At 37.7% G+C, this 23,760-nt stretch overlaps 1 protein-coding gene across 1 annotated transcript in view; it reads left to right on the top strand.

Moving 5' to 3' along the window:
• The window catches only part of LOC124541059 (filamin-A), a 112,943-nt gene extending 91,550 nt beyond the window's left edge, over positions 1-21,393 (top strand). The window contains exons 26-54 of the mRNA XM_047118871.1: positions 116-324; positions 706-885; positions 1,007-1,081; positions 1,367-1,526; positions 2,239-2,387; positions 2,651-2,723; positions 2,827-2,994; positions 3,737-3,906; positions 4,472-4,564; positions 5,352-5,496; positions 5,913-5,998; positions 6,706-6,898; positions 8,633-8,854; positions 9,319-9,482; positions 9,878-10,028; positions 10,502-10,750; positions 11,804-12,024; positions 12,979-13,186; positions 13,587-13,715; positions 14,126-14,290; positions 14,990-15,147; positions 15,702-15,881; positions 16,763-16,907; positions 17,178-17,393; positions 17,946-18,119; positions 18,869-19,044; positions 19,638-19,799; positions 20,171-20,350; positions 21,125-21,393. Coding sequence (XP_046974827.1) covers positions 116-324; positions 706-885; positions 1,007-1,081; positions 1,367-1,526; positions 2,239-2,387; positions 2,651-2,723; positions 2,827-2,994; positions 3,737-3,906; positions 4,472-4,564; positions 5,352-5,496; positions 5,913-5,998; positions 6,706-6,898; positions 8,633-8,854; positions 9,319-9,482; positions 9,878-10,028; positions 10,502-10,750; positions 11,804-12,024; positions 12,979-13,186; positions 13,587-13,715; positions 14,126-14,290; positions 14,990-15,147; positions 15,702-15,881; positions 16,763-16,907; positions 17,178-17,393; positions 17,946-18,119; positions 18,869-19,044; positions 19,638-19,799; positions 20,171-20,350; positions 21,125-21,265 — 4,742 coding nt within the window. The 3' untranslated portion in view covers positions 21,266-21,393. The remainder of the gene's footprint in view (positions 1-115; positions 325-705; positions 886-1,006; positions 1,082-1,366; positions 1,527-2,238; positions 2,388-2,650; positions 2,724-2,826; positions 2,995-3,736; positions 3,907-4,471; positions 4,565-5,351; positions 5,497-5,912; positions 5,999-6,705; positions 6,899-8,632; positions 8,855-9,318; positions 9,483-9,877; positions 10,029-10,501; positions 10,751-11,803; positions 12,025-12,978; positions 13,187-13,586; positions 13,716-14,125; positions 14,291-14,989; positions 15,148-15,701; positions 15,882-16,762; positions 16,908-17,177; positions 17,394-17,945; positions 18,120-18,868; positions 19,045-19,637; positions 19,800-20,170; positions 20,351-21,124) is intronic.
• Positions 21,394-23,760: the final 2,367 nt, after the last annotated feature.

Below are 23,760 nucleotides of genomic sequence, written 5' to 3'. Positions count from 1 at the left end.
GTAGTTCCTAACAGGCAAATTATCTGGTCACTTCAATGACAGTGACAGCTGACAATGTCAACTATCAAAATATTGTTTATTTATTTTTAAAAAACAATTTGTTTACTATTTCCAGAACTTATTCCCGTTGGAGAATTAGCATCATGTTCTGTGCGAGTAGAGGGATCAGGTGGTGGCGAGCTTACTGTGACAGTTCGAGGGCCCCGGGGTGAAGTTCCAGTGCGTCTCACGGGAGAAGCTGTTACTGGTCTAGTGGCTAGTTTTACACCGAAACACGTGGGACCTCATACACTCACAGCAAATTATAACAACCAGCCTGTTCCAGTAAGAATTATTTATTAAATTAACTTTATAAAGTAAAAAAAATAAAGTAACAGCCTGAACATTTCCCACTGCTGAGATAAGGCCTCCTCTTCTATTAAGGAGAGGGTTTGGAACATATTCCACCACGCTGTTCCAATGCGGGTTGGTGGTAAATTAACTTTATATAAGAAACATTTTTTTATATATAAAATATTGTACTAGATTGACTCACTTTTGTTCCAAAATTATTATTTTATAAGAAAAATAAAAACAAAACATTTTTTTGTCATCATCATTGTTCATCCGAGCCTGTAATATTAGTTTTCTATTCTAAATAAATATTGCAAGTTATTTTATGTATTAGTTTTATTTGATTATACAAATTAACATATATTTTTCTAGGGCACACCATTTGTCTGCAAAGCGTATGACAGCAAACTTGTGAGTGTAAATGGTGGAGCTTCTGCTCGCATAGGTGTACCAGTACAACTTGCTGTCGATGCAGCTCAAGCTGGCGAAGGAAACCTTGAAATTACAGTTGCCGCAAGAGGATTAAATATACCGACCCAAGTCCATCCACAAGTAAGTGTTATAATGAATTAGTTTCAAGGAAATAATATCAAGTTCTTTATACACAGCTAAGTAATTCAATTTTATATAATTTTATATAGGTTGGACTTTCAATTTGATATTATTGTTACAGGGAAATGCCAGATTCACAGTATCATTTACACCGACCGAGGCTTGTGAACATGTTGTCAATGTGTCATTTAACAAAGTAAGAATTCATATATTTTTCCTCCATCTGTACAACGTTAATTAATATAGATGTGTTAATTCAAAGGTGTGCGATCATCTGCAAACACTAACAAATATGATGTAATTCATTTTTTGTTGTACTTATTCTTACATTAGTCATCTCTTATAGTTATATATGTTGATAATTTAGTATTTATTGAGTGAATAAAAGAGAATAAAAATAATGTGGTTTACTACAAAATTACTATATCTGTTACTGTTACATAAGATTATGATAAGATTTTAAATCTCATATTTTTTCTAGATGCGTGTTCCTGGCTGTCCTCTCATAATTGATGTATCAGAAGGTGGAGGGAGCAGTGCAAGGGTAACTTTACCTGGTCCTGTACCGCTACACCAACCAGCGGCATTAACGCTCCACCATCAATCAGCCACACTCGACCAAATAGAAGTGAATGTTGAAGGTAGGAACGAAATCATATTTTCACCAAGATGTGTTTGATCGAATCTTAAGATATTAGTTAGACTAACATTTGAATACCACTATATTGCCACATAATAATAGTTTTGCTTGAAAAGAATGCAATTGTAATTTGTTATGTGATATGTTTTGAAATTAAATCGAGCTAGTCATTTTTTCATAAATACTTTGGTTCTTTTACAGGCTGGCATAAATGAGAGAATTTGTATTCATTTTGAAAGATGAAATGAAAATTTTGAATCAAATAATCATAGGACAAAAATTTCCCCTTTTGGACAAACACGATTTTGAAGGAATGACTGAGTCACACAAAATAGTAGAATAGATTATAGAAAAAAAAAGAAAAAAAAAACTGCTTCGCAATACTCACCAATTCACCCACTAACTCGCGCTTATAGTTATAATCCTAATACGTATATCCCATTAATCTAACAAATCTAACCCGTCACTAACCTAGGTTACGTTATATCGCTCACAGTACCAAAAGAAAAATTTTATTCTATTACTAGATAAATATGTGTATATTAAGTAAGATATCAGAATACAATCAGCCATATTTTGAATTATATAACATTTTACAAAGCTCATCCGCTTCGCCCTAACTCCTAACATTAAAAGACAGTGGATAAGACGAAATGGGAATCCAGTGGAGGGGGTAAGGGCGTAGCGGTGAGCTGAGACATGGTGGGGCGTAGGTCCGAACGGCGCGTCGGTGCCGGCGGCGGTGGCGGCCGCGGGCGCCGGCACGTTCCGCGCGGAGTTCGTCCCGCGCGCCGTGGGCGAGCACCGCTTGAACGTACTAGTCGACTCCGCGCCCATACCCGCTAGTCCCTTCCATTTAAAGGTAAGATTGTACCCAAAAATGAACAAGATCACCAAAGAGTTTGCATTTAAAAAAAAGAAAACTACACTTGTAAATAAAAATATAGATGCGAACATAAAATTTGAATAAAGAATGCTTAAAAAATTGTTTAATGTTTAAAAAACATTTCTATATGGAACATATCTGACACAAAAAGGTTCCATGTATGGTACAGGTACCAAGCTGCGGAATCTCATATTTCTGATATTTTTTTCATAATTATTTTATTATTTTTTATCTGTTAGGTATACGATGTGACCGCTATACGAGTTAAAGATGTCGCTCACGGCACGGTCGGGAAGCCTGTAACTTTTCTCGGTGAGTAAATACGAGCTTTATGGTACTAAATTATTCCTCAAAAAATTTTCCTCACGACACGCTGTTCTAAATTTAAATTTCATACAGTAATTTATCATGTTAGTTGAAACGATGGCGGCGGGGCCCGGCAACCTGGAGGTGACGGTGAACGGTGGTCGCGTGCCCACCGCCGCGGCGGCTCAAGGAGCTCACACATATGCCATAAGCTTCACGCCGAGGGATCCTCGACCACATACCGTGGAACTGCGGTTTAACGGAGACCATGTACCTGGTAAGCTCAGCATTTTAAATATTTAAAGACGTAGGTACAGTACACAACTTGATGTCGCATCGGCAAAATTCGTAAAACCGATCACATCCGAATTGAGTACGCTTTCCCAAATTTTTAATATTTATTTCTTTTGCGAATATGATCTTTGCACAAACGTAATAACTTGTAATATCATATGACCTAATATATTCATCAATTTGACGCGTCGATTTACATGCACTTGCTTTCTCTGACGCGAGAATCTATAGCGACGAATAGCGTCGAATGGCGCGATAGGTAGCTTTTTCTATTGGTTGTGTAAATCGGCAGTAATCGGTTTTATTTTCATTCCATTGCATTTTCCGATGCTACATCTAATTTGTGTCGTACCTACTATGCTGTGTAAAAGCGTAAAGACAAACCCAGAAGTAGTAACACAGTAAAGTTTAGTTGTACTTTATGGTCTAAGAGTTATACTATATATTTATATTGCATATGAATATAAAAATAAATGATAATACTCAAACTGAACTTGAGGAAACTCATAGACACCATTGTTAGATTGTGGTAGAGCTTTGAGCACAAAACCCTACCATAAAGTTATTATATTTTTTTACTCTTTACCACGCTCACATTTACCGTACGTCTGCTACAGACTAGAAAAGTAAGTATGTTGATACGGTAAGTGTGTTTACTATCCGTACTAATTTGAGTAAATTATTTTTAAAATTTTCAGAGGTGCTTATAATATGATTTTTTCCAGGCAGTCCATTCGTATGTCACGTGTCGGCACCGGCGCGCGTGATTGGTGCAGGATCGGGGGAGTCCCCGGACAAAGTGTCCGTGGGCGACGCGTACACGTTCAGCGTTGATTCCCCGACATCCCCCCACGTTGAAGTGTTGGGGCCAGCACGCAGGCCCGTGTCTGTTCAGGTAACATGTTTAATCTTTTTTTTTAATGTTTTTAATCAATGAATACTTGATGACGGAAGTATTAAGATATTTATATATATGTATTGAGATGGTTTGATTAGATGACCACCGCCAAAGATAGAGGAAAATGGGACTCTATGGAGCAGGCTTTTACCCTGAAGGGGTCCACGCGAAACAAAAATTAATCATATACATCAAAACTGTTTCATATTATTTGTTTTATATATTTTTTATGTGTTGTTTCTGTAATATATTGTTTGTATGTATGTGATACAACTAAATTAGTATTTGTAACTTAGAGTAGTACTGTGGAATAAATAAAGCTATTTTATTATTATTTTATTATTATTAAGATAGTTTGACGACCTCCTTGGTCGAGTAGTGTGTACACCGGTTTTTGAGGCCGTGTCGATGTATGTCTTGGGTCTGGGTGTTTGTGGTACCATCGTTACTTCTAATTTTCCATAATACAAGTGCTTAAGCTACTTATTACATTGGGATCACAGTAATGTATGTGATGTTGACCGATATTTATGTGTTTATAATATGTATATTTTCGTTTTAGGTTTCGGCTGAAGAGACTGTTGGTGAAAACGAACCGAGCAAAAGATATACGATCTCATTCGTGCCCGTCGATGTTGGAGACCATAGCATAGAGGTAGAGTTTAATATACATGTTTTACTTGGTGGTAGGGCTATATGCAAGCCCGCCTGGGTAGATACCACCCACTCATCAGATATTCTACCGCTAAACAACAGTACGCAGTATTGTTGTGTTCCGGTTTGAAGAGTGAGTGAGCCAGTGTAACTACATGCACAGGGGACATAGCACCTTAGTTCCCAAGGTTGGTGGCGCATTCACGATGTAAGGGAAAGTTAATATTTTACACAGCGTCATTGTCTATGGGTGATGGTGACCACGTACTATCAGGTTACCCATATGCTCGTCCGCCAACCTATTCCAAAAAATCATGAATACGAATAGATACCCTCACCCTAAATAATAAATTTTCTCGAAAACATAATTAATTAAAACCATAATGTCGAATTAATGTCATGTCCATTTAAGGTCGAATTTCTTTATTTATGTATACACTTGTCATTTGTATCATATATAGTCATATTCTTCTGAAGACCCAGCTTCAAGTAAACAGGAACATCACACACAATATTTAATATACTTTATAATATTTATTCTTACAGTTTTTGTTATAATCATCCCTTATCTACCATTTTTTAACCCAGATTATCAACTCCCTTGTCAAAAAATGCTACTTTTATTTATAAACATGTCAAACCAAAAAGTATCAATTACATTTATAAAATTGTGTCATCGATTTTAACCCAATAGTTAGAAGCTATACAACCTTTAATGATTATTTATAAATATTTTATTTAAAATATTTTTTATAACTGGCAGGACTGTATTTTGTATATTGTTTTAGGTTCGTGCCGGTGCAATGGGTGGTCACGTTGAAGGGAGTCCGTTCCTGGTCAAGGCCTATAGCGCGTCCCGCGTCTCCGTCACTGATATATCCCCTGGTGTCGTTGGAAGACCGGTTTCCTTCACCATCAATGCTTCCCACGCAGGTAAACAACATTTATTGTTTTTCATACTATGGGATTCGTTTGTTTAGCTGAAAAATTTTAACTTTTGTGCATCGACCACTATATTCGGATACATTTAAAAAAAATTATTGCAGTATTAGACCCACAAGGTTATAAATCATTGATGTGCTATAACACGTAAGCGCTTTGCGTGTTTAACCCTTTTATAAATGCTTTTAGTTCTCGAAGGGACAATATATTACTGTTATTCGCATGTTATGAATTGTACAAAAAAAGTATCATATTAATTTCATCCTGTAACAATAATCAGTAGATAATGAAACAGTTATGTATTTTTGTTCATTTTTTTTAAATTATTCCCTTCAAATAGATATTTGTTATAAATATAGTACTAAGTTATAATTAGGGTAGATTGAAACCTGTGGGCATTATTTCAGGCGCCGGCAACTTGGAGATCATTGTAGCGGTGAACGGCAGGAATGTACCTAATTATGTTCAAAGCGAAGGAAACGCTAGATTTAAGGTACGGTTCAGTCATGGCTGCTGTAGTTATTTAAAAACATAATAAAAAAAAATATGGCTTTTCTGTAATTTTCTTCTACGTTCGAACTTCAAACAAAAGTGCCCATTTATTTAAATGTTTAATTATAAACATGTGTTTATAATTAAACTTTTAAGGGTCAGACGCACTACTTTATATACATAACTATATACTTGTATAATATAATTTTTACTTACACACAATTATATAATGCGTTATAGATCTGTTCGTCTACGAAGGCGCGCCTCTCTTTGTTAAGTTACCGCAGTGCATTAATATGAGTAGCCCTCATCCAATCTCATACAAGATTGTTGTAGTGTGTGGGAGAATAAAATGAAAAAATAAAGACTACAAAGAATACAAATTGTTATTGTCATTTTTTTTAACCAATTAACAATTACATCGTATTTTTTACTGCTAGCCAATGTTTTTTTTTTTTTTTTTTTTTATTTAAAATACAACATCCACAGGCTCGCAGATGCCCGTGCCTTTTTTTACCTTTTATATTCAATTACATTTTGGCGTTTTATATTTTATACTAAACATCAGCAGATCTTCGCTGGAAATCATTATTGTCGTCTTCTTGGGAGGCGTGGCCCACACTGATTTTTTTTTTTTTTTTTAATGTTTGAACGTTGTTGTAGTAACAAGTTTGGAAATGTAACATGCATGGTGCTATCGCGTTGTAGGTGAACTTCAAGCCGACGGAGGCTGCGCCGCACACGCTGTCGGTGCGCTTCAACGGTCACGCGGTGCCGGGCTCGCCGTTCACGTGCGCGGTGACGGCGCCCGCCGCCGCCGCCGACGCGCGCGCCGCGGGGCCCGGCCTCGCCTCCGCGCCGCGCGGCGAGCCCGCCGACATACACCTCACCGGATTCCACAGTGAGTCTGACTCTGCTACTCCATCATCCATGCTACTAAGCTGCCTTTTAGCCCACGACTTTGGCTACTACTAACCACTAACCAACGTCGTTGGTTAAATGACAACTTGAATTATTATCGAGATCCCCCAAGATCGATAGTTTTCGTTCTGGAGTAATGAAAATATTTGATATCTCTTTTGCAGAAATAAGATTTGGAAATCGGTCACATATTAACCGCAAGTGTTTGTTTTTTAAAACAAACCTAACCAATCGCTTTTCAGAATTGAGCTGTTGAATAAATTACAAAAATTTTAAGATACTAGTAATTTATTTGTACAATATATTTAAAATAATTTAACAGTTTTACGTTGTATTGTATATTACTTGATACAAACCTCCATGTTAGTGACAATACTGAAGAGAGTAACTTTTTCTGAGTACAATTTTAAGAATTCATTTTATTCTGTCTATTATAATCTGTCTATATTATTTACATTTATAAATTTATAATCATTGTCTGTTTGTTTATGTGACCAACACAAATGCTTATAAACATAATACATTGATGTTTATAATTGCCTCTTAGTTAATTATGTTTTAGTATCATCGGATCATGCAATTATCAGTATTTATTGAAGTGTTACGCAGCCATGTTCAATCTGGCCTTTATGAATGGATATAAATTATTTTTATTTAAATGTAGGTATCTATTAATTTGCATATTAAATACTCAAAATATGTTGACTATGTTTTCGAATAAAAATTGGCAACACTAAGCATAGTGCTTGCTATGAGTGGTGTGTGTGTGTGTGTGTGTATTATATAAAAACAAACTCGGCAATGACACAGAATATTACGGTGAAATGTCAAAGGGGTATGTCACATTGACTATAGTATACGACACAACTTGAGTGTAGCATCGGCAAAATTCGTAAAACCGATCACATCCGAATTAAGTACGCTAGCCCAAATTAACAATATTTATTTCTTATGTGAATATGATCTTAACACAAACGTTATAACTTGTAATAATGACTTAATATATTCGTCAATTTGACACGTCGATTTACATGCACTTGTTTTCTCGGGTTGAATTGACTTGAGAATCTATAGCGACGAATAGCGTCGAATGGCGCGATAGGGAGTTATTTCTATTGGTTGTGTAAATCGGCAGTAATCGGTTTTATTGAATTTGCCGATGCTACATCTAAGTTGTGTTGTACTATAATTATATGTGAAATACAATGTGAGTTCTTACAGAATACCACTGTTGTTCTGTATCCTTAATAAAAATATCTACGATTCATTTTTTAAAAATAATTATAATGCATAAGACCTGAGTTATAACATTCTTACCTTGAAAAATAAATATTATTTAGTTTTCTTTTAAGAAGCTCTTAGAAATTTGAAATTCGGTTGAGCATTCCCATATATCGAGCTTGCAAACCCTCCAACGATGATGATTAAAAAATGTATCCTACCTTTTTGTATAATTCATACTAATATATATAATTTGTCTTTATAATTCATCTCGTGCTCAGCGGTGAAGGAAAACAACGTGAGGAAACCTGCATGTGACAAATTTCATAGAAATTCTGGCACATGTGTATTCCACCAACCCGCATTGGAACAGCGTGGTGGAATATGTTTCAAACCTTCTCCTCAAAGGGAGAGGAGACCTTTAGCGCAGCAGTGGGAATTTACAGGCTGTTGTTGTGTTGTTTGTGTACAAATATCGTAATATTTTTGTCAGCTGGAGAACCAACTATATTTGTGACCGGACCCGGCGGTAGCACGGTCCGTTCGCGAGTAACTCCGTCCGGGGATGGCCGTTACACCGGTACATACACGCCGGAAGCGGTGGGCAGGCATAGCGTGCAAGTCCAATGTGCTGGAAGACCTGTCCCCGGCTCGCCTTTCACTTGCAACGTGTATGACGTCAGAAGAGTCAGGGTCACGGGACTTGGACCTGGAGGTAAATAATTTACCTACAATATTGTATCTTAGAAGTGGAATATTTTGAGATGACTTAATTATACAGGCGAGTATTATAAATATTAACCGATGATTGCGGGTTCAAGCCTAGGCAAGCACCACTGGAAAGTCATGTTCTTAATTTGTGTTTATAATTAATCCCGTGCTCGGCTGTGAAGGAAAACATCGTGAAGAAACCTGCATGTGTCTAATTTCATCGAAATTCTGCCAAATGTACATTCCACCAACCTGCATTGAAACAGCGTGGTGGAATCTGTTCCGAAGCTTCTCCTCAAAAGAAAGACGAGGCCTTAGCCCAGCTGTGGGAAATTTACAGGCTATTGTTGACTCAATTATACTCGTACGATTAACAAGACATATATTTCAATATACAGAAATACATTGAGATCAAACTGTATGTAATGCTTATTAATTCAAATACAATAATTGTCCATCTCTTTACAGATCTAGAAGGTACATTAGAAGGATTTAATCTGGACGAAAATGCTGATGAAGAGCGTGGCGTTGAAGTTGGCAAGCCTGTCACATTCAGTGTGGACGCCGCTGGAGCGGGGGAGGGCACCCTCGAACTGGTTGTGTCTACACCGTCAACCACAGTCAAAGCTGAAGTAAGTACTGACACCCGAAGTCTCTGGGTTACATTATCAGTGTGCATTAATATGACGCTTGTGTGTTCATGTCGTGAGACGACTAAGCTTAAAGACAGCCAAAAAAATCTCTACATTAGATTATGGTGACACCTTTGCTCATAAGTTTAAATTATTAAAAAATCCAAGCTTGTGTAATACCCATTGTTTTTAAGGAAAAAAAATGCACACCTTGTCTTTGATTACTCCTTATTTGTAGTAATTATTTTCAAATGAATACTTCAAATTATTGTGACAAAAATCTTGTATGTATCTGTGGGTGCACAAACATAATGCAAGATTTTATTTATGATTAGCCACAAAAAACCTACGTGTTGTAAATTATCGATAATTGATTTAATTGTACGTTGCCTCAGGTAGTAGCAGTCGCCCGAGGGCTGTACGACGTGACGTTCGTCCCGGTGTCCCGCGAGGCGCACCGCGTGTCCGTCACGTTCAACGAGCAACCCGTCCCCGGCAGCCCCTTCGTGTGTCGAGTCAGCGAACCGCACACATACGTACAAATCGGTAACTCATCTAAACTTTTCAACTGTACTTTTATTCTATTTACTATTATCCAATGATATTCTAATAAACAGATATGTTATATCCATACTAAACAACAGAAAAAAGTGTGCCGCGCCGTGGACCGTTTATTTTAGTTTATTTTTACATTTCGTTAAAAGTAAAAAGGATAGCTTGATAAAGACTAAAGGCAAACGTCTCAATTAGGACGTTTTTTAATCTGCACTTTTTGCGCGTTAATAACATATCTGTTTACTATAACATCATTGTTATTATCTATTATCGTTCCGGCTAATCTCTGGAACAGCCGGACTGATTTTGACGGGACTTTCACTGGCAGATAACAGATAATAAAGGAGTAACTTAGGCTACGATAACATTTTTTGTTTGTTAAATTAAATAAAATAGCGTACAAGTGCGTGGGCGCAGCTAGTATTATTATAATATCTAAATGTATGTGATAATTTTTTTTAAAGGTGGAAACGCATCAATAGAAATCGATGAGACTCTGTCGGATGTTGAAGTCGTATCGCCCGCCGGATCGCGCATATTCGAAGCCCACCTTGAAGACACGGGTCTCCTGACATTTCCCGCTAACCGCGTGGGCCGGTACCTGGTGAGGAGCTCCAGGGGGCCCATCGCGGAGGTGGAGGCGTTGGACGCGTCCGCAGTCAAAGTGCTGTCAATTGGAGATGCGGTTGCACATCGACCCGCGATATTAACTGGTGAGATTATAAATGTAATCAATAAAAAAAGTAACTTTATTTAGTCCAAATATTATACCGAGAAGTGGAAAGTATATTCAACGAAGCTTGTCTTAACTCTCGGTGAATATAGTAGTGCGAAGTAAATTATATATGATGGTACCACAACGTAAATAAAAACTACCAGTGCGTCTAGACAACGCTAATCGTGTAGAATCCGTGGACTAGGAAGGGACTATCACAAATCCAAATTGCCATATATGCCATGACATAGACATACCGTTCAGGGGTGGTAAGACCTAAATTTTACGCGAAGCGCTAATTGTGTTATTTATTTGTGATTTACCTGTTTTATAACATTATATTCCTCCTTTGAGAACCCTAAGTATAAAATATAAATAAATATGACTGACGAATACGAGGGAAAGGCACTGGTAGTTTTCGCCTACGCCGCGCTGGTACCGTGGGAGGGGTCTGTATAATCTGGTGGCGGGCGCAGTGAGCACGGAAAGGCACTGGTAGTTTTCCCCTACGCCGCGCTGGTACCGTGCGAGGGGTCGGTATAATCTGGTGGCGGGCGCAGTGAGCACGGAAAGGCACTGGTAGTTTTCCCCTACGCCTTACTGTTACCGTGCGAGGGGTCGGTATAATCTGGTGGCGGGCGCAGTGAGCACGGAAAGGCACTGGTAGTTTTCCCCTACGCCGCGCTGGTACCGTGCGAGGGGTCTGTATAATCTGGTGGCGGGCGCAGTGAGCACGGAAAGGCACTGGTAGTTTTCCCCTACGCCTTACTGTTACCGTGCGAGGGGTCGGTATAATCTGGTGGCGGGCGCAGTGAGCACGGAAAGGCACTGGTAGTTTTCCCCTACGCCGCGCTGGTACCGTGCGAGGGGTCTGTATAATCTGGTGGCGGGCGCAGTGAGCACGGAAAGGCACTGGTAGTTTTCCCCTACGCCTTACTGGTACCGTGCGAGGGGTCTGTATAATCTGGTGGCGGGCGCAGTGAGCACGGAAAGGCACTGGTAGTTTTCCCCTACGCGTTGCTGATGGTCTAACCGTATCGGGCGGGCGCAGTGAGCACGGCGGGCGCGGGCGCGGGGCGGCTGTCGGCGCGCGTGTGGTGCGGCGGCGCCAGCGTGGCGCACTCGGTGCGGCGGCGCGGCGGCGCGCGCATGGAGCTCGTGTGGCACCCGTCGCGCGCCGCCGCGCACCGCCTCGCGCTGCTGTGGAGCGGCGTGCCCGTCGCGCGCGAACCGCTACTCGTCGACGTGCTGCCCGCGCACCACGGACAAGAGGTACAACATCCCCACCTTAAGTATCTTACTTATGGGTATAGTACGACGAAGAGTCGAGATGGCCCAGTGGTTAGAACGCGTGCATCTTAACCGATGATTGCGGGTTCAAACCCAGGCAAGCACCACTATATATATATATATGTGCTTAATTGTGTTTATAATTCATCTCATGCTCAACGGTGAAGGAAAACATCGTGAGGAAACCTGCATGTGTCTAATTTCATAGAAATTCTGCCACATGTGCATTCCACAATGCAACCCGCATTGGAACAGCGTGGTGGAATACGTTCCAAACCCTCTCCTTAATGGAAGAGGAGGCCTTATCTCAGCAGTGGGAAATTTACAGGCTGTTACTTTACTTTACTACTTTACTTTAGATGTAGCATCGGCAAAATTCGTAAAACCGATCACATCCGAATTGAGTACGCTATCCCAAATTATCAATATTTATTTCTCACGCGAATATGATCTTTGAACAAACGTAATAACTTGTAATATCATATGACCTAATATATTCGTCAATTTGACGCGTCGATTTATATGCACTTGCTTTCTCTGACGCGTGAATCTATAGTGACGAATAGCGTCGAATGGCGCGAAAGGGGGCTATTGCTATTGGTTGTGTAAATCGGCAGTAATCGGTTTTATTTTCATTCGATTGCATTTTTCGATGCTACATCTAATTTGTGTCGTACTATTTATCTCTATGAATGTTTGTCATAGGTGTAAGTGCCTTATTAATTATTTTTTCGGAACGGAAGACCAAGACTTTTATATTACCCTATACTGATGTCAAATACGAGTTAGACATTGATATAACAAGCCAAATGACTTAACTCAACAAACGCATTCAAAAATTTGATTACAAATCCAAATAGATCCATTTTTGGGGGTGCCAAAAAACTCAAATGACTAAAAACATATGTAACATTTTATGTACTAATTTTCTATCAGGTAGCAGCGTCAGGCCTTGGTCTGTACCAGGCTCAAGTGGGCAAGGTGGCGTCATTCAGCATAGACACCCTCGGGCGACCCGCGAGAGAGTTTGATGTTGTCGTGTCTGGGCCGGGCGCCAGAGCACTTCCGGTCAGGTGTTACCAAACAAAATCCGGTCTCTTGCAAGCTGAATATTCAATTAATGAAGTCGGACAAAGCACAATAGGTAAGATGTGAACCAACTGCTATGATATTAAAAATCAAAATCAAAATAAACTTTATTCAAGTGGGCTTTTACAAGCACTTTTGAATCGTCATTATTTTTTGAAACACAGTAGTTACTCTTTTTCAACATTTAAAAAAATACAGTCATGTTAGTTACTACAATTATTTAAATTAATATATCCTGCCTGGAAGTCAACAGGTTATTCATTCATTCAATTAATTCCACGCCTTTTTATGATCTACAAAATCTTGTATCGAATAATACGCCTTTTTTACCATCATGTATTTTTTATAAACGATTTGAATTTACGATTTGAATTAAAATATATTGTTATTTGCATAAAGTTTCAACTATTCTTAATTTTTGAAATGTGTATCAAAATTTTGTTTTAATTACGCAGAAGTACTACACCTATCCAAACCGGTCACCGGCAGCCCTTTCACATGTGAATCCTTCGATCCGAACAAAGTTATAATATCGGGTCTGCCAACTGGAAACATCATCGTTCAAACTCCTATCAATTTCACAGGTAACATTATAATTATGTTAATACTACTTCAATATCTTGATTATTCAATTATTTTATTTATATTAATTGAAAAATGTCTAACACTCATCATCATAAAAAGAATCTTAAGACTTAAATTCGGAGCAAATATGTTCATACTCAAATCAAAATATACTTTATTCGAGTAGGCTTTTATAAGAACTTTTGAATTGCCATTTAATTTTAAAATATTAAGTGTTGCTACCACCGGTTCGAACAGTAGTTTCTACCGAGAAGAACTAGCAATAAATTTGGTACTTACTCTTTTTCAACATTTAAAAATACAAAGTCATATTAGTTAAATACATTGATATATGTATGTAATATGTATATCCTGCCTGGAAGTCAACAATTATTATTTTTACGCTATTTTATTGTATTGTTATATATAGTTGATACAAAGGACGCTGGTGTCGGCGAACTAGAGGTTATCTGTGAAGCGATGGGCGAAAGGCGAGTCCGACTGCCTATTGACATACGAGAAGATGGACACACACACAAAGTCCGCTTAAGACCAACAGTGCCCGCTCACTATCGCATCTATATCACTTATGGAGGTATATATTCAACCTAATATATACATTAGAGCTTTAATGTACAATAAATTAATTGGAATATTTTAGATTTGATTGTTTTCACTCTTAATATAGTTCCGATTTTATAGTCCTTCTGAGCCGGATTTAAGTCTAGCCTAACATAAGAAAGTAATGTGTCTTACCTAACGTGAGCTAGTTTCTTATGTAAGATGCCGTTCTCTGTATTAAAAAGTAACCTGTGAAGTATTAAATGTTCCTTTCCGTACAATTATCTATATCTTTGGAAAATGTCAATAAGATACCTACTTTAAACCATTCGTCCAATCTTTCTTATTTATAACTAACGACCCGCCCCATCTTGGTGGAACAGGTGCAATGCTGATATACTATATCCTACAGAATTTGTTTATTTACGATATCACATTAGAAATATCTAAAATTTTCAACGTTTCTTTCCTACTACAACTGTCCTGGTATTATATATCAAAATCAAAATCAAAGTATACTTTATTCAAGTGGGCTTTTACAAGCACTTTTGAATTGTCATTTAACAATGAAGTGAAGCTACCATACATATAAAATTCCTTTCTCTCGAATCACTCTATCTATTAAAAAATCTGTATCAAAATCAAGAACAAAGCATACATAGTGACAGATAGCGGTAAGCGGCTTTGTTTTATACTACGTAAAGGTATAAGTAAAATTATCAATGATTTCCAGGAGCTCCGGTAGTAGGTAGTCCCGTGTCGCTCGGCGTCCTCAGCGGCAGAGCGAGCAACGCGGCGCGGTGCTCCGGCACGGGCCTCGCGCATGCGCACGTCGGGAAGGAGGCCGCCTTCACCATACACTGCGTGGAGGACACGGCGCCCACTGTGCAGGTATATATATATATATATATATATATATATATATTTTACTTAATCACATTAAAACTAATCTTTACATCAGACCGTTCTATTTTTTTATAATCATGGTCCATAAATAACCCTGTAATATTAAATAGGTAATTATTATCTACCCAATGTTTTATAGGCCTAGTGCAATAAAGAATTTCACGCATAACATCACCATATGAACCATGTCGTCAAAGTTACAAGTATTTTAAAACGTTATTTTTTGGACTACTTGATGTTTTCTGTATCTCATCACTAGCCCTTCTCTTAAAAATATCAATGTTACTTGTACAGGGTATAGTGTTTTAAAATAGAAAGAAAAATTGACTTTAATATTCACTCGATATAAAGATACTCTACATTCGATTAATTATAATAATCAAAATAAACTTTATTCAAGTGGGCTTTTACAAGCACTTTTGTATCGTCATTTAACAATTAAGTGAAGCTAACACCGGTTCGGAAAGTAGAACTACCGAGAAGAATCGTCAAGAAACTCAATATTTAATTTAATTAATAATTGATCATTTGTATTTAAGGTTGAAAAATTAACGGATATCAAAGAAGACACAACAGACTCAGGTCTGCTAGAATGCCGAGTGGTTGCCGGTGCTCCTAAAGAGTGGCTCTGCGCATACATTCCCCTCGTCGTAGGATTATACGAAGTTAGAATATTCTCCTCATCCGGTCCACTGCCGGGAAGTCCGTTCTCTGTTAAAGTAAGTACATTTTATTGTAATATCTGTTATATATGTTGTAAATATAATATACATGTAATGTGTTATTTGTTATTGGAGTAAAATAACACAAAAATTTAATATTTATCTAAAATAGAAGAATCGACAGTTAAAGGTTTTTCACTTCCAATATTATAACTAAATATAAAAATAAATTAGAAATAAATTTCTTGACAAGCGGTCTTAAAATATTCGTCCTTGCGTCTGCTGTCATTGTTCAATATCAATAACAATAAATGCCAGATCACAAATGTTAGGCAGCGCATAATATACTCGTACTTTAGCCTATGTACACAATATACAGTGTACAAAGCTTACATACATTAACAATAATTTAATACTTATCAATATGTATGTAATATATGTATGTATGTAACCGAATTTCCAACTTGGTAACCAATTTCCAATATGTACATAAACAGTACACATTACACGCAAATGTACACTATATTTCTTACGACTGGATGGAAATGAACCATAAAAATGATTGTAAATCCTTCTAGTTCGCGAGAATGTAATACAGCCATACTTTAAAAAACTGCATATGTATTCCTTCTGTCAGTGAAATGAGTTATACATAAAACTACGTCAATCAATTTTACTTAAAACTTAAGATAGAGCAATATTGCCTACACTATTACTTTATTTTATCGATTTTAGTACTGTTAGAGTTACATATTTAATTTAAATTCGAAATATAGCTCTTTCTATTGCGAATTATTTTAGTGCCGTTATTGTATTTGTTTCCTGTATTTTAGACGTTAGCGAATTTGATATTATATATTTAGTATTAGTGTAGTTTATGTATCAACTTTCAATAAAAATAATATTTGGAGTATTAATATTTTGATGTCTTTGATCAGGTAATAGATACATCAGCGATCGTGGCGGTGGGCGGATGGGGTACTGACAACTCTGGTCGGGTGAGAGCGCCTTCTAAATTAGTGCTGGACACCAGCAATGCGGGCCCGGGAACGCTCGAGTGTCTACTGGCTGGAAGACATCAACGTAAGTTTATTAGTTGCTAATTTTTCTTTGAAAATATTCACGTTATGATGTCACATGTCTATGAGTTGCTTTTAATTTTCATGGCCTCTAATAATACTATATATGACACGTGTCATAATAATAATATATGAAACATGTCTTTGAGTTGCTTTTAATTTTCATGACCACTAATAATACTACAACTTTGCAAAATTTTGCTAAGTTTGTTTTTTTTTTTGTTTTTGCGTTTACCTGTAATATAAATTAATTGTGACATTTCTCGAAAAACAGGCGTGGAGACAGTTTCGGGAAGAGCAGTAGTCACACTAACGGTAGTGGAGGGAGTGAGTGGGGAGCAAGAGTTAGAGCTGACCTACAACGGAGCGCTAGTAGCCGGAGCGCCTCGGAGGGCGCTCGTGGCGTCCGGCAACACCGCCGACAGAGTCACACTGGCCGGGCGAGGGTTGGCTCACGCCGCGCCGCACACGCCCGCCGTGTTTACCATTGGTTAGTGCCATTATTTGAACCTTGAGATTGACACATTTTTAATTCATCCTGCAGTGTAATAATGATCACTGATCACACTCGAGTAATTACGTTATAGTACGACACAACTTAGATGTCGCATCGGCAAAATTCGTAAAACCGATCACATTCGAATTGAGTACGTTATCCCAAATTATCAATATTTATTTCTGATGCGAATATGATCTTTACGCAAAGGTAATAACTTGTAATATTATATGACCTAATATATTCGTCAATTTGACGCGTCGATTTACATGCACTTGCTTTCTCTGACGCGTGAATCTATAGCGACGAATAGCGTCGAATGGCGCGATAGGGAGCTATTTCTATTGGTTGTGTAAATCGGCAGTAATCGGTTTTATTTTCATTCCATTGCATTTTCCGATGCTACATCTAATTTGTGTCGTACTATACTTTCTACGCTCACGATTAGACAAAATGTAAAGTACTGCAAAACTAGACCTATTTAGACCCCCTATAGTATGCATATTGGTACGCTCGTGTGGGATGTGACAAGTGGTAACGTTGCAGACGGCAGCGCGGCGGGCCCGGGCGCGCCGGAAGCCACGCTGACGTCATCGGAGGGCGAAGCGGTGGCTGTGTCGCTGTCGGCGGCGGGCCCGGGCCTGTGGCGCGCCACCTACACGCCGCGCCGCCCCGGCGACCACTCGCTGCGCGTCGTGTGGGCCGGCAGGCTCGTCAAAGGTAACCTGCACACTACGTTCGCTGAAATATCGCCTTTAAGTACTTCGCGCACTCACATACCATAAAGTAACCTGCAAACTACGTTCGCTGAAATATAGCATTTCAGTACTTCGCGCACTCACATACCATAAAAAACATAATGGGTACTCATTCTGTAACTTCAGGACCTATAATGACATCGCTGTCATTATGTGTTGGATATTCTTCAATAAGAGTGACGTTTCACTTTGAGAGCTTTAAAGTGGTGAAACTAGGTATCATCATTTTGATTTTAATTTGAACATATTTATTGGTAACATTACAACAACAACAACAGCCTGTAAATTCCCACTGCTGGGCTAAAGGCCTCCTCTCCCTTTGAGGAGAAGATTTGGAACATATTCCACCACGCTGTTCCAATGCGGGTTGGTGGAATACACATGTGGCAGAATTTCTATGAAATTTGTCACATGCAGGTTTCCTCACGATGTTTTTCCTTCACCGCTGAGCACGAGATGAATTATAAAGACCAATTAAGCACATAAATCAGCGGTGCTTGCTTGGGTTTGAACCCGCAATCATCGGTTAAGATGCACGCGTTCTAACCACTGGGCCATCTCGACTCTATTTAAACATAAACAACAGGGTAACATTACATTTATTTTTAAATATATCGTGTAATAATGGAAGATGATACTCTTTCTCGCTCTTGACAATGACTTGCTACTTAATATTTATTTCTGTAAGCTTAATTGATGACTTTGTTTCAGGCTGTCCTCTAACAGTGAAAGTAATGGCGGGTTCGGAGAGCGGCGACGCGTCGCGCGTGGTGTGCTCCGGCGCCGGGCTGGCGGGCGGCGTGGTCGGCCGGGAGATACGGTCCTGGATTGACACGAGACGAGCCGGTCCCGGAGAGTTGACTGCGCATTGCACCGGACCTAACAAAGTGAGTTACAGACAACGATAAGGTCCGACCGACGGAAAAACGGCCACGGCTGAAAACTTCACGACGAACACACATTTATAAGTATGTAAAAATAAGTTTCTTGACAAAAATACCCCATATAATTTAGTACCATGTTTTCTTCACCGTTTAGAACTATATAAACAGTAATCTTGAATAAATAGATTTAAGGAGCCTAAAGTATCATATCGTTTATTATTTTACTTGGTGGTAGGGCTTTGTGCAAGCCCGTCTGGGTAGGTACCACCCACTCATCAGTTATTCTACCGCCAAATAACAGTACTCAGTATTGTTGTGTTCCGGTCTGAAGGGTGAGTGAGCCAGTGTAACTACAGGCACAAGGGACATAACATCTTAGTTTCCAAGGTTGGTGGCACATTGACGATGTAATAAATAGTTAAAATTTCTTACAGCGTCATTGTCTATGTGGTGGTGATGGTGACCACTTACCATCAGGTGGCCCATATGCTCGACCGCCAACCTATAACATAAAAAAAGCAGGAGTGATCTTAGTGCAAAACCATTTTATAAAACTTAAATACGTTATTTAGTATAAAAAAGTGACGTTCTCGTAGGTGGCTTACTGCGAGCTGTACGAGCACGGCGACGGCACGTTCACGCTGAACGTGAAGCCGGCGGAGGCGGGCCGGCACGTGCTCAGCGTGCAGTTCGCGGGCGAGCACGTGCCCGGCTCGCCCTTCGTGCTCAAAGTCGCCGGCGCGCCTGACCCCTCCAAGGTGAGCTTACACGTATAGTTTTATTGTCGCCAATACACGTCGGCACAAGTAATTTTGTATTGTTAAATTTGAATCTGTATTGACATCTTATTATATCGAGTTACAAATTAAAGTAGAAAATTGCCCTAACACTTCTTAAAATAACATGACTTTACGTGTTAGAGTTTATTATCCTTTTCCGAGCCGTTTATAATGTCTAAGTATTGAAAGAAAACTCAGAAGTTAATTTGTCATTTTAACAAACATTTATTTATATTGAATATAACAAAAGGAAATTAAAAGATTATTTTTGTATCAGTATGTATATATTTTTAAATGAAATAATTAATAACGATAATGAAGTAATTGTTTGGCCTTGTGCGCATGCGCAGGTGCGTGTTTACGGGCCGGGCGTGGAGCCGGGCGTGCTGGCCACGTTCCAGTCGCGCTTCCTGTGCGACACGCGCGGCGCGGGCGCGGGGCAGCTCACGGTGCGCGTGCGCGGGCCCAAGGGCGCCTTCCGCGTCGAGATGCAGCGCGAGAGCCAAAAGGACCGCACCATATTATGCAAGGTACACATACTAACGTCTATCGCATTTATTATGTTCCCAACTTCCTTATAAAACATTTTTAGAATTCAACTCAACTCAAACTTAAAATATCCTTTAATGTTATGTACAATAAAGTCGATATTAATAAATAATAATAAATATTGGGCAACATCACAAACATGACTGTGCCTGTGACTGTGTATCCCAAAGTAAGTTAGCTAAAGCTAAAGCACTTGTGTTATGGAATTTGGTATTTTCTTAATTATAATACTTGCACTATTAACTTTTTTTCGTATTTGTTTGTTAATAACTTTGCTAGCTACTATTATGATGTTTGTATTTTATTATAAGGAAGATGAATATAAATATATGTACACTCTATAACTCATGATCGTAACTAAAGGACAAGCCTATATTTTGTTTATACTTTATCTCATATTTGGGATTGAATAAAAACGTTGCGATCAAATCTGTAATTGTTAAAGTTATTTCGGTATTATTATATATTTTGATATTATATTATCAACCTAGCGCCCAAGTATTGGAGTATGCTCTAAACCATCATTGCATAGTATCAAACAAAGTCGCTAGCCAAAGTCTGCTTTGATCTTTAAAATTACGCAACGGATTTTGATGCGTTTTTTTTTAATAGTTTTTTTATATACCTGGACAATGGATATTATAGTAAAGAAACACTGACCATTTAGACATTCTCTACTATATTTAGTATCATCATTGCTCCCGAGCGAAGCCGCGTCGCGCTAGTGTATTTATAAAAGTAAATCATTGTTCTAGTTCTCTCCCACCGAGCCCGGCGACTATCGGGTCGAAGTGAGATGGGCGGGCCGACACGTGCCCGGATCGCCGTTCCCTGTCATGATCTTCGACACACAGGAAGAATTACGACGATATCTACAAGCTACTGCTAACCCATAAACGTGAACCCACAACAACACCTAACCCACGAATCATAAAGCACAGACTATGTAAAAAATTAGTGTTACCAATCTAAAAAATTAAAACAAAAAATTGCCTTATTCGAATTTTTATAACACGAAATTTCATAAATATTGCAGTGATGTATTTTTACAATAATTTTGTCTAATATATGCTTACGCGCATTTTTTTTTTAAATATTAATTCTGCGAATATTCATCCGTGATAGTTCGAGTCATAAAGAGCCTTATGTTTAAGGTAGTTAGGACTAAAATAAGTTGTACACGGGAAATTCATTTATCGGTATGTATGCTAACGGTCGTCGATACAAATAATTACTAACATTATATATTTTCATATTTATTGCAAGTCAAAGATTATTTATCATTATATTTAGTTGAAAAATGTGACATAGATAAGTGTATATCTATATATGTAGACATTATATTACCCAAATTTTATATACGATTATTAATACTAGTGATATTTCACGTGAAATTCGAATCTCGATATTGTTATAACTTCGGTAGTGTCCTTATTCTGTGTAATACATTACTACATTAAAATAATGAAAGATAAAATATCCATGAAGTACATTCCAATAAATAAAATCATAGGAAGCATAATAAATTTTGTTTATTTGTTAATATTTATTAATAAAGACTTAGATTTAGGCGCCATCATTTAACTTTTGTAACTAACGAATCTTGTTTCTTGTTATAATTGCCTGGTATTTATTTAAGTAAGATTTGAAATATAATGTAGGAATTTCATATTGCTGTCTCTTTTGTTGAAGTAATATTTACTGATGCGAGAAAGAGACAGTATGACGTAAAATACATGTGTATTTCAAATCTTACTCTTAGTGACCGGGTGAACGCTAAGGGTAACTAATTGTTAATAAATTGAACATTATTATATTATTTGTTTTATTTTATTCCATCTAGAAGATTTTTGGTTTACAGTTCAAGTTTTTTAATTATTATCTATAGGTTGGCGCACTAAAATGGGCAACATGATAGTAAGTGGTGCCTCTAGTTACACTGGCTTACTCACCCTTCAAATAGGAAAACAATAATACTGATTACTGTTGCTTAGAGCCGAGATGGCCCAGTGGTTAGAACGCATGCATCTTAACCGATAACTTCGGGTTCAAACCCAGGCAAGCAACGCTATATATATATATATATATATATATGTGCTTAATTTGTGTTTATAATTCATCTCGTGCTCGGCGGTGAAGGAAAACATCGTGAGGAAACCTGCATGTGTCTAATTTCATCGAAATTCAGCCACATGTGCATTCCATCAACCCGCATTGGAACAGCGAGGTGGAATATGTTCCAAACCCTCTCTTCAATGAGAGAGGAGGCCTTAGCCCAGCAGTGGGAAATTTACCAGGCTGTTACTTTACTTTACTTTCTTACTGTAGTTTACCCAGATGAACTAAAACGAACGAACTATTCTAAAAGATTATGAGTCAAATATCATCAAAAGGACCATTAAAATTTACAAAACATTTGTGCGTAAAGACATTATCCAGTGACTCACTTTGAAAGCTCATAGAGACAATTTTCCACCAGTGATTAATGAGACCTGGTATAAATACTGGCGTCTTTTAAGCTACGGATTTATAGTGAAAATTATTAAGAGAAAAAATATTAGTGTCCCAATTCGAGATTCGAACTCGGGTTAACAGAATTTTAAGAATTATATAATGTAAACCATACACGATAACGGGAGTGCCGGGAAAAAGAAAATTGACGTAACTCAGTCGCGCAGGGTTTTTTTAAGGAATAATTGTCGCATATAATTCACAAGATAAAGCCTCAAACATTTGAAATTTTAAAATATATACCTAACGAGGCGTTAGATAATACAAACTAGGTACTTAAATAAAATCGGGACAGTAAGCTATTAAAAAACACTTGGAACATTTTATTTTTCTATATTTAAAAAAAAGATAGTCGTTGTTATTTTTTTTTTATTTTAAACAAAATATGCAAATAACAAACCATGCATTCGCTTAAAAATAAATTTTAAAATAGACACGTCCATTCAACAAAATACGAAAAATATTAATGTGTAACGACTCTTTGATATTAAGAAAAACTAAATGTAGGAAAATAATAACAAATTTATTCCACGTACATGTACTTTTTGAATCAATTAGTTACAAAACGTCATACTTTTAAACAAAGGAATGAGTAAACGATTTACATTTAACAACAACAAAAAAATAAACAAAGTTTAGCCTAATTTGAACTTGATAAATTTATCACGTACTCCATGATGCTTAATCTACATTTAATAAATGTTAATGTTTTAAATGTTTGTTTTGAATTTAAGAATAAGAAACTCTTGGACTGAATAATTAAATATTGTTGACACTAAAATTTTACAAAAAAATAAAATAACTTTTATATTAAAAATTTGTGTTAGTGATGCAAAACGAGCATTGATATTCAATGCCTTTACGACTGTATTGAGACATT

Source organism: Vanessa cardui, chromosome 2 (assembly GCF_905220365.1).
Source record: "Vanessa cardui chromosome 2, ilVanCard2.1, whole genome shotgun sequence".
In the NCBI taxonomy this organism is placed as follows: domain Eukaryota; kingdom Metazoa; phylum Arthropoda; class Insecta; order Lepidoptera; family Nymphalidae; genus Vanessa; species Vanessa cardui.
The sequence above is the reverse complement of the archived record's forward strand: the minus strand, read 5'-3'. Positions and strand labels throughout refer to the sequence as shown.